The following is an 11742-nucleotide window of genomic DNA, read 5'->3' as shown; positions in this document are numbered from 1 at the left end:
TATTTTAAATATTTCAAAATTATACATGTATTTATTTATCTTGTGTGGCACATACATCATAGCATATGTAAAAAGGTCAGAGGACAATTAAATTACAGGGATCAATTCTTGAAAAGTTTCTGTACCCCATAAGCCCCTCTGCCAATGCTATAATCTGAATCAGACCAAATCAAACCAAATTAGAAAAAGCCCAGGTTTAATGGATACCAGCGCTCCCCAGTGGCTTTCCAGTCCCTCAGAGAGGAGCCGGAAAAGGAAGACCATAAAACCATATGTTTGTTCTGGGGGGGGGGGCAGTTTAAATACCCTGTGGGAGTGGTCTTGAGCATCTCTGGGGAGGGGTCATTGTTTGTCAGGGTGGAGTCTGGACTGAGGCAACTCCCAGGGGAGGGGGCTTGGGATGGAACTTCCACCCGAAGAGTTTTCTCTCTCCATCATGTGATCCTGGAGATCAAACTCTTATCAGGCCTGGTACCAAGTGCCTTGACCAGCATGCAGAACCATCTTGCCAGCCCCACAGGATCGATTTTAAAACTCACCGCTAAGCCTGCTATTTCACTCAGCGGCAAGCAGATTTAGCTGCCTGAATTTCCTGGGCTCTTCCCAGGACTCCTGGTCAGTAATCACCCCCACCCCCCAGAATCAAAATGTCATCTCAGGACATGTTGGCCAGTGGTAGACTCTGGTCACCAAACAAATGTCTCCTTGCTTTCCTCAGCTCGTCCTTGCTGCTAGTCTGGGCTAGCATTAATCTGAATTATTCATTTCATAATCAGTGTCAACTGTTCCAACCATGAAGTCGGTTAACCAAATGCTGGAGACATGAGTTCTAAATAAAATAATTTGTTCCTTGGGCTCGACTTGTCAAGTAGCATTGTTGATAGTTCTTTCCCCTTTGTTACCTTCCCTGGAAAACAATGCGTTTGCTAAGTGATGTGTTTAGTCTGCCTGGAATGAGGAAAAGACGAAAATCTGCTTTTACAGTTTGGTCAGCATAAACATTTTTTTTTAAGTTTAGCTTTTTCCTCTAGATTTTGTTTTCTTGCTGGACGTGGTAGCTCACGCCTTTATTCCCAGCTCTATGAAGACAGAGACTGGCAGATCTATTTAAATTGAGATCTATTTAAATTTAAATTAAGGCTGGTCTACACAGTGAGCTCCCAGCCAACCAGGACTTCGTTGAGAGACTCTGACTCAAAACAAAACAATAACAAAAAGGTTTCTTTCTATTAACGAAACTGGTACTCAGTTCAGCAGGGAGAACCAAGAATTGTCAGCAAGGGGAGTGAATTTAGAACTTAAAGTCTGAGAACCACCCCCACCCCCCAGTTTACAGGCCTTCTGCAGGCGGAGCTGTGATGGAGTTCTGCCTCGCTGCTCAGGGCTGGAGAGCATCTGCTTTATTGTCCAACTGAAACTGAGAAGGGAGGGAGGGAGGGACAGCTCTGGAGAAGTGACTTCTCATTTCTGTTGCCCACCAGCCAAGGCTGGGGAGTTATCACAGGCTCAGCTTCTCCAGGAGCTAAAGAGAAGGTGGGGATCACACCTGGACAGATGCTGAGGCATGAGGAGGAGTATGAGGCTTTTTTGTTCCTGTCCTAGGTTTCTTGAGAGGTCTGAGTGACCCTGGTCCATGGGCACTTGGACCCATAGGGCCATGGAGTCCTTTGGGCTGAATCCTGGCCTGCCAGCCAAGAGCTCCCGAAGCATCTGCCATCACTCACTCTGTGATCCTCCATGATATGGCCTAGGGCAATGGTTCTCAAACTGTTAGACCCATTTTAGGGGGAGTCTAACGACCTTTTCATAGCTGTTGTCTAAGACTATCGAAAAAACACAGATATCTGTGCATTATGAGTCATAACAGTAGTAAAATTACAGTTATGAGGTAGCAGCAAAAATAATTTTATGGCTGGGGGTCACCACGATGTGAGGAACGGTACTAAAGGGTTGCAGCTATTAGGAAGGTTGAGAACCACTGGCCTAGAGGGCCGAAGGAGACCCCACAGGACCTCCGAAACCAGAAATAGGTGGCCCAGCTGCATCTGAAAAGGAACTGGATGCCAGGAACACCGGTAGGACTGACCAACTTCTGGTTTGAATCTCCACAACCACTCACAGCTCAACAGTACTGTGCACGCAGCACCAAAGGAAGGTCTCCCTTCTAAACAGGCACTCCGGACGGCGGCGAAGGGAGGAGAAGCTGGCTGTCACCAAGGTCCTTTGGACTTTGAGGAAGGAATCGAAGCCTGAGAGGCGGGGACAAATCTGCCTGAAGGCAACCGGGCTTGGGAGGGTAGTACCTGAGCAGAAGCAGGAAGGGGAGGAGGCCAGAGAGGAAACCCGGGTCACCCAGGCTCCTGCTGAGCCGGCGGGGCGGGGTCCTGCGTGCAGGTGAGCGGCTGGGCAGGGCGGGGCGCAGCTGCGTTTCGGTGCCTGGGCGCAGACACAGGCCTTGGTCGCACTCTGCGGAGGCCGAGGCGCCTCCAGAGCCATGGCCCGCTCGGCCTGCGGGTTCTCAGTCGTACTGCTGGGCGCCCTGCTGCTAGGTGCGACGCACCTGCTACACGGGACAGGTAAGCAAGCTGTGGCCAGGAAAGCGCCTGGACGTGGCGCACGCTATCCGACCCGGTGGCACGGTCGGAGAGCTCTGGTGGCGCGACGGGCCTGGGACGCTGGCCCTGCGCGCAGGCCGCGGCACGTGGGAGTCCTGAGCCTGGGTGAGCTCCGCGCTGGCCAGGAGCAAATACGCGCGGGGGACAGGACTTAGGTGTTTGCACTTAAGGTGACACGTTGTGCCCTGGGGACTTTGCTGAGTGAGGCTCTTAGAGATACCCATTAGGGCATGAGAGAGCTTTCCTCTTTGGGTCACCCTCCACCTGGGCCAGAGAATTGCAAGAAGGCCATGGTTTGACGTGCCACTGGGTATTTCATGACCTGTCCACGGGCCCCGTTCTCCTGAGGTCCTAGAGCATTAAGTCGAAAGGACAGCTCTAAGTGGACAATCACGGGCCGAGTGGACAGCCGTGGGCGTCCAGCTGTGGAGCCCCACAGGTGCCCCGCCCCTTTCTTGGGCGGAAGGCTGGACAGTTGTTCCATTGAGCCTGTGAATTATCGAGTAAGCTGGGAGCAGGGACTGCCCTGATCCGGAGATTTGCTCCAGGAAAGGACCGGAACTGTGGGCCCTGGGAGTAGAATGTGGTGAACATCTAGCTTCGTTCAAGCCAGAACTTGGTGTGAGGCTCCTTCTCAGACTCCTACAGGGTTGGTTTTTTTGTTTTGTTTTTTTTTTTAAAAAAAAAGTTCTTTGCAAACCGCGATTGAGATCTGTGATAGTTTTTGCAAAGCCCAAGGAGGTGTTTGACAGGTAAATAAATTAGCATAAACTAAAGAATAAAGCTGAAATTGTGGGGTGAACTTGGGCGTAAACCTCAGGGAAACTTCCTGGTTTCTTTTTCCAACATTAGGTGACACATTACTGCATAGCAGATAGAAAAATTTAAGACCTCATTTGAAATCACACACACACACACACACACACACACACATTGTGGTATTACTTTGTTGTTGCTAGAGTTTGGTTTGTGTTTTTCTGAGGCAGGGTCTCCCTGTGTGGCCCAAGCTGGCCTTGAAATCACCAAGTTTCATGCCTCTGCCTCCAGACTGCTAGAATTCATTACAGATGTGGACGGCTACTGCGCTTTCTTAGGACTAAATTTTCAGTCAGTTAAAGGGGCAGAGTGTGTAGTCCAGCGTGTAGAGTGCTTGCCTAGCATGTACATACAGTGCCCCGGGTTCAATTCCCCGTGCTTTATAAAGTGAGCACGGTAGCTCAGACTTGTGATCCTAGCCTTCTGGAGGTGGAGGCGGAGAATCAGGAATTCAAGGTCATCCTCAGCTACTTAGTAAGTGCTTGGCAGACCTGGGCTGTATGAAATTTTGCCTTAAAAATATGTTTTAGAATAAAAAAAATAGGGAGGGAAGATATGTGTGCATGAGAGAGGGGTGGTGTGGTGTGTGCCAGCTCTGTTGGAGGCTGGTGACTCTATGGATTGTCTTGAGATGTTTCTGACTTTCTATGATAATAGTTGAAAACTTCTCCAGTAAGAACGTGGTGTAAGCCTGGTCATCACTGAATACAAGATCTGCAGTCTGCTCTGTACTGGCTTCTGTCTGTCTACACCACATGGAAGTAGACAGTTTATTCTTAGACCCATAGGAGTGATCGATCCTACACAGCCTGGGAACACGGATTCTGGAAGAGGTTGTGTGAACTTTCATGGTCACAGAACAAAAGGAAGTTACAAATCAAGGCATCGTCTAAAGCATTGGTTGGGGGGACATCAGTAGGTGGGCTACTTCAAATGGTGAACCCCTTGGGCTTGGTCTCAGATGTCCAATGATATTCTCGGCTGTTGGGATCACAGAAGCTCATGGTCTCCTAAGTTATTATAATCAAAGAGTTTTTACCTGACAGTAAGAAAGATGTTAGTTCATATGCCACAGTGAAGGGTGATAAGTGGCCGTTGGGGGAACTAAAGATTGTCCAAGATCACTTTAGCTCAATCTGCAACATTCTGACACTCCACAGTTAGGAGGTCAGGTGAGCCTGCCAGTCTGCTGGACCTCCAGCGTAGATGTGGGTCTTCAAAGTGCCTCACTTTGCACGTCACGCGTCCGACAGACTCGAGGAGGCTATCCTTTAGTTCCCAGAAGCTCCACTCAAGTCCTTCCTTCCCGGAAAGTCTGGGGAACCTGCGCTGTGTAAATACCAGGAATTTTACCCAATTCACTTTCTTCCTCTGTGACCTCAGGAGCGGGGCCCCATGAAGTCATATAACAGGTTGACTCAGCGGTGCACGGTTTTCCTGAAGTCAGGCTCCATCGTAACTGGTGGAGGCCTCTGAGGAGCTGGCACAGTGACTGGTTGGTGACACACCCCTGACCTCTCAACAAAGAGTGGGAGTAAGCCTGGAGAAGACTAAAGGCAAGCTTGGGATCGGAGGAGGCACACTCCGTCTCCCACCAGCTCCTTCCTGGCCAGGAGGGGAGCACTGCTTGGATCAGAATGAAAACCTTTTAAAACACCATGCTGCTTGCTCCCAAGAACTCCCAGATACCAGAGTCCATGTCAGTCACCATGTATGCTGCCATTGTCCTTCCAAAACTGTAGAAGACACAAATTCAAATGAGGACGCTAGCTGTTGTCTGGAGGTGTCGCTAGTTAGTAGGAGGTGGAGTTCCAGGGCCCTCCCCCACACCCACAAATAGTCCCGGGGTGAGTCACAGGAGATGGTCAGGATTTCGTGTTATTCACGGGCTCTCCTCACAGTCACCTTTGCTCACAGATAATGTTTTGTTTCACTCTAGAATAATTTTTTTCTAGAATAATTGTGATACTTAACATTTTTTTAGAACTGGGGAATGTAGCTCTTGCCTTGGCCTGTAGAAACCCCTGTTTCGTTTTTGTTTGGTTTTTGTTTGTTTTTTTGAGACAGGGTTTCTTTGTGTAGCTCTGGCTGTCCCAGAATTAGCTCACAGAGATCCACCTGCCTCTGCCCCCTGAGCACTGGGATCAAAGGTGTGCATTGTTGCTGTCCCCGCCGGATGGTCAAAGCCCTGGTTTAAACCTCAGCACAACATAAACAAGGCACGGTCTGCACAAGTGCAATCCCAGCACTCAGGAGACGGGAGACAGAGGTAAGAGAGTCAGAAGTTCGAGGTCATCGTATATAACAAGTCCCAGGTTCCACTGGGCTTCATGAGTGAACACGCACACCACAGTTTTCATTCTGATAGGTCTATGTAGTAGACAGCTGTTAAGAATTGCATAGCACAGGGCAGGAAAAGTGGCTCAGTGGGCTAATAAATAAGGCATTTACCATCAAGCCTGACAACTTGAGTTCAGACCCAGGACCCACATAGTAATAAAGAGGCTACTCCCCAAGTTGTCCTTTAACTCACACACACACACTCACACACACATACACACTCACACACACTCACACACACACACACTCACACACACACACTCACACACACCACACACACACTCACACACACACACACAATCGCTTATGGCACAAACCTCAACTCTTCTACCCAGCAGTGCTAATGAGGATGGTAAGGAAGGGTGAGCTCACTGTGTGAGGTGGTAGAGAGTAGCCAGACCCCTGATGGGGGCGGGGGACTTATAGCTTTGTCAATTAAGAAAAGTTCACACCTTTTAATTGTTACTCCAAACTGTAAAAATTATCCCCGCAATCAAATTATTTCAAGCCACTCACCACAACCTTGTAATTAGCCCGTCACCTTCTTCTGAGAGACTGCAAACCCTCTAGACAGCCTGACCAGAGGAGCCCAGTTCCAGCTCATCCCTTCACAGCCTTATGTTTGTATTTTGTTGGGGTTTTTTTATAAGCTTTAATTATCAGCATTGCTCTGAGGCCCCGCCTTTGTGAAACAGATCCCTTGTTTGTAATTTCTAGAATTACTGGCTACTGCCGCTCCTCCCAGCAGCCAAAGCATATGGAGATTTTCTGTGAAAGCAGCTGTAGTACTTTGTGTTTGATGTCTCCGCTTGACATCTATCCTGAAAGTGAATCATCGTGATGCCCTAAATCATTATTTCATGGTGGGTGCAGTTATTAACCTGTTGTTCGGCCACGCAGAACCCCCAGCAGTTTCCGAATGTGTAGTGAAACACAAATGTTTTTAATTACACACAAAATTAAAAACCAGTGCTATATCACCAAGCAGTGGTGGTACACGTCTTTAATCCCAGCACTCAGGAGGCAGAGGCAGACAGCTCTCTGTGAGTTCGAGGCCAGCCTGGTCTACAGAGTGAGTTCCAGGACAGGCTCCAAAGCTACAGAAAAACCCTGTGTCGAAAAAAACAAAACTGAAAAACCAACCAACCAACCAAACAAACAAACAAACAAAAACCAACGTTATTAAAAGTGAAGTCCATACAGCAGTGACTGAAGACTGCCAGGCCATATATGCAGTTTGTCCCAGATGTTTTCTTGGCATAGGGTAACCCACTTCACCTCCCTCTGTGGGCACTCTGGGGTCTCTACCAGCTCCTGACCTCCTCAGTTCCTGATACACAGAACACAAGCAGAGACTCTTAGCACATCTTTTTTAAGTGTTGTTTGGAGCTACAAACGTATGTTTCCAGAACAGACATTGGTCAGAGTAACTTTGATGGAGGAAATAGAAGTCATAGTGTTTGAACAGTTGAAAATGAAGCTCTTTTTCTCCTGAGAAAGTCTAGGCAGAGAGGCATGGGTGGGCCTTCGTGTTCCCAAGCAAGAAGGCAGGCACCGAGAGCTGAAGTAACTTGCCTGAGGTAACCTGGCTGGGCTACAGGTGAATCTCGGGACTTTTGGTCAGCTTTGAGGTATTGTCTGCATCCTAGAAACTCCCCTTGATTTAAAACAACAACAAAACCCCACATAGGACTTGGTGCTGTTTGCATTTTGTCCTAGGAACATGCTCGCTCGCTCGCTCTCTCTCTCTCTCTCTCTCTCTCTCTCCCTTTCTCTCTCTCTCTCGTTAAGAATTTTTTATTTTTATTGAATTTTATCTTGTTGTTTTTTTTTTTCAGACAGGGTCTCTGTGTGTAGCCCTTGCTGTCCTAGAACTCACTAGACCAGGCTGGCCTCAGACTCACAGAGATCCATCTGCCTCTGCGTCCTGAGTGCTGAGATTAAAGGTGTGCGCCATGATCTCCCAAGTACAGGACTGCAGGTGTGCACTGCCGTGATAAGCGGAGGTGACTGATTTGTGAGTCACCCTCGTCTTACCTTTCCCAGCAGAACTCCTTCCCTAAATCCCACTGAGTCTCAAAGCATGTCAGGAAAGTTCTGGAAGCAGGAACATCTCCCGATGGTTTTCTTGAGACAGCGTATAAATTATTCCATTGCTTTAAGAACCATGGTGCTCCATGTTGCTACTGGGGCTTCAGAAACACCGGGTTGAAGGGCTAGCCTGAAATGAGCTGCTGTGATGGAAATATGCAGCTTCCCCATCTCTCCTGGTGCACAGACTTCTAGTCTCCTGCCAATGGGCATTGTGTGTATTGTGTTATTGGTGGTGGATTTTTTGAGACAGGATCTCACTATGTTTGCCTAGGTGGCCTGGAACTCTTATGTCGCCCAGGCTGGCCTCAAACTTGCAGTGATCTTTCTAATCTGCCTCCTGAGTATTAGGCTTACAGATGTGTGACACATACCTGTTGTGTCTGGGTGGGAGGAGGCACTGTTCCTTTTTGTGTTGTTCATATTTAAGAATTTTAAAGCTGTTTAGAAACAGGATTGGTTCACTCACAGGCTGTGTAAACAGTAGCTACTTCCTGAGATCACAGTGCCGATGAAGTTGCTACTGTCACTCAGAAGGTAGAGGCAGGAGACTGGGTGCAAGACCCTGTCTCAAGCCAAGGCAAAAATTTCTATTACATGGTGATGTCACGGCTGTCTCCACAAAGGGTGCCAGGTATCTGTCACTCATGTTTGTGCTAACTTGGTAAATTTCACTTACATGCCATGTATACGTTTATAGCATGGGTGACCTCGAAGATGAATACAGTGGTAAACAACGAGGCAAGAACTTGTGTGCTAATTATACATCTGTTGTTAGTTTAGAGTAGCAATTCATTTTCCTGCACAGCGATATTCCACGTTATAACCACGATATATAACTGTCAGTTACTCCTGACATCATGTCCCTTGACTTCATCAAGAACCAGGTCTAGCCGTGGTTCTATACCTTCTAGGTTTGTGTTAATACATTCAGTGACATTTGCACCACAGCGAAATGACCAGTGTCGCATTTTCCATAACGTATCCCACTAAGTGATGTGACCACAGTGCAAAATACGGGCGGAAGGGCTCAACCTCCTTGTAGCCGGGAAGGCAACAGGCGGGGAAAGTATGGTGTCAGGAGCAGAAAGCGGACTGGTCACATTTTCCATCCATACCTAGGAACCAGAGGGACAGAGAACAGGGAATGGGTCCAGGATATAAATCCTCAAAGCCTGCCCCCAAGTGAGGTACTTCCTCCAGCAAGGCTCCACCTCCTAGAGGTTCCATAAACTCTCCCAACAGCACCTTCAGCTGTGGACCAAGTGCCTAAAAACATGAGCCTGTGGGGGGCATTTCTCATTCATAACATCATGGTCCTTCACCCCCAACCCCTGGCTGTTTGCTCTCTGATACGCTTCTCTTGTTACACCATGAACTGGTGCCCCTATGAGCCGGCCTCTTCTTATCCCCCTAACAAGTGTCTAAGAAGAGTGTTTGAACTTGGTCTTCACTCTCTCTGTTCCCTAGCTCCTCCTGGGTGCTTTATTGTCCTTCATGGCCACACTTGGTGTGTCCTTCATCTTTCTGGACTGTTTCAGGATATCATTATGTATCAGGAGGTTGTGCTCAGGCCTGGGGCTCTAGTGGCTTAGAATTTCCATCCATGCTCAGTTAACTTTCAGCTAAAGCTCACAACGGCAAGTACACATCCTGGCTCACATATTTCTTTCTTTGGGAATGGGGGATCTGTATGTTTCTGCAGGTCCAGATTGCATTTGTGCATATGTGTGGAGGTCAGAGGTCAGCCTCAGGTGTCATTCCTTAGGAGTCATTCACCTTGTTTTTTGAGACAGGGTCTCTTACTGACCTGGAACTCACCAAGTAGGCAAGGCTGGCTAGCCAGCAAGTCCCAGGAATCTACACCCATCTCCGCCTCCCCAATGCTGGGATTCCAAGCATGTGCCACCATGCCTGGCTTTTTTTTTTTTCCTTTATGTGAGTTCTGGAGAATGAAACCCAGATCTCATGCATACAAGGCCGGCATTTTATCTTCTGAGCTATTTCACCAGACACGGATATTTCTTTCTTGCTCACAGAAAATGCAAAATGGAGGCCGTCCTCTATGCAGGGATAAGGGGACCCAGGCCTCTTCTCCCATCTTCGGCATATGGCTTCTGTGTTCATCTGCTTCAAGCGTCAGGAGGGATCTCGTCCACTGCCTGGCCATCTACCATGTCATAAAACCCTGGGACAGGGAGAGTACCTCTGGCTCTTGGCACCATGTGTTCCTGTGAACAGGAGAGGACAGGTCTAGCCATGAACAGCCTAATCCATCTCAACAGGCTCCAGAATAGCTTATACACACCTAATCCATCTCAACAGGCTCCAGAATAACTTATACACACTTGGCCCCAAGCCACCATGGCATGCACAGGCCAGGAGATGGGCCCCTGGACTTTGGACCTATGGAGCAGGGAAAATCCTGACTCTGGGCAAATTGGTCTAACAGTCAGAGTGGAGAGTTACTCTTCAGTTGCAGCCTCTGCATGCTGGAAGTCTGTCCTGTTGGAAACTGTAAGCCACAGAGGCTATCGTGGGAGGTTCAGCCTGAGGCAACTGGCCTGTCAACTGGACCATGGAGAGCAGAATTGATTCCGCTCAAGTCTCACTTAGGGAGCCAATGAGTTTATTGGGGTTACTTAGAGGAACATAAAGACTCAGGCAGGTGCTTCACTGGGAAGCCCACCCCAGCATGGGAAAGTTCATGAAAGCTGTGTCCATGGAGCTCTCTACAGTCCTAGGGACACTGAAGAGCTTCTCCAAGCAATGTTTACTCCTTTACAACCTTGGAGTGAGGGCTTGTGAACGTTGTGGCTGCCAGAGTTTCTGGAGCCTAGTAAGGTTTCTGGGTCTTCGCTCCGGGACAGAAGGTCTCATCTACATAGTAACTGAGCAACGTTGGGTTCAAATCGTAACACCAGTGCTTATCAACTAGGCCAGCTGGACAGACAGCCTAACCTTAGACTGACCTGGGGTACAGCATAGGAATAGCAATACCTGGAAGCCGGCCAAGGTTCCATTGGGAGGTGTGTGTAAGACACTCACACTGCCCTGCTGACGTAGAGCAGATCCCTCCATTGCTCCAAATGGTGACAGTTTAGGTCATCGTAACCAGTTCAGCTTGTGAGATTCAGTACTGCAGCATGGGCCTCAGCCCCACTGGAACTCACTTTGGGCATGAATGGGGGGAGGGCTCCTAGGGGAGATTCCTAGAAGTGAACTTATTCAATTAGAAGCTCTAAGTTGTTTCCCATGACACTCAGAACACGTTCGTAAACACTGTTAGTGTCTACTCACACATGAATTTCCTGTTAGCCAAGGAACTGACCAGGCAGGTTCTGTTTGGCTCAGTCAGCACACTCAGTCTCCCGGGACTATGACCAAGTGCTACAGACCCAAACTGGACTGAGCAAGCTGCAGGAGAAACCAGAGCTGGCTGTCCCTTGGAGCCCTGGCCTTTAATCCCTCCCTGCTGAGAGATGGGGTGTTAGTCCAGAACCAGCCTGGACTGCTGACAGTCTTATCAGACACTTCGGCCTTTGGGTGAAACTTCAGGAGCAAGCCCTTATCTTGTCAGAACAAGATGACATGATTTATATAATAAACAGTACTTGGGTCATCTTGCAGAAGCCAGCACAGGGGCTAGCAATGTAACTCAGAGGCAGAGCCCCTTGCCTAGCAAGCCTGAAGACCTGGGTTCTAAGCTTTGATTTATGTGGTATCTTTATGCTATGAAGGGTGTTGTAATTTAAAAAACAAAACAAAAACAAACAAAAAATACCCAGCAGCGTGAGAGGAAAAGATGCCCTTCAACAGAGTTCACATTTCTTTTTTTTTTTTTTTTTTTAGTTCCTTATCAGAAGATTTATAATTTCTC

At 48.3% G+C, this 11742-nt stretch overlaps 1 protein-coding gene across 1 annotated transcript in view; it reads left to right on the top strand.

Annotated features, from left to right (window-relative positions):
• The first annotated feature begins 2494 nt into the window (after window positions 1-2494).
• Window positions 2495-11742, top strand: part of Cdcp1 (CUB domain containing protein 1) — a 41614-nt gene continuing 32366 nt past the window's right edge. Inside the window, exon 1 of the mRNA XM_005348221.2 lies at window positions 2495-2720. Within this exon, the coding sequence (XP_005348278.1) occupies window positions 2495-2720 (226 nt within the window). The remainder of the gene's footprint in view (window positions 2721-11742) is intronic.

The sequence above is a fragment of the Microtus ochrogaster genome, chromosome 5, assembly GCF_000317375.1.
Source record: "Microtus ochrogaster isolate Prairie Vole_2 chromosome 5, MicOch1.0, whole genome shotgun sequence".
Taxonomy (NCBI): Eukaryota; Metazoa; Chordata; class Mammalia; order Rodentia; family Cricetidae; genus Microtus; species Microtus ochrogaster.
Note: the sequence above shows the minus strand (reverse complement) of the source record. Positions and strands in the feature narration are given on the sequence as shown.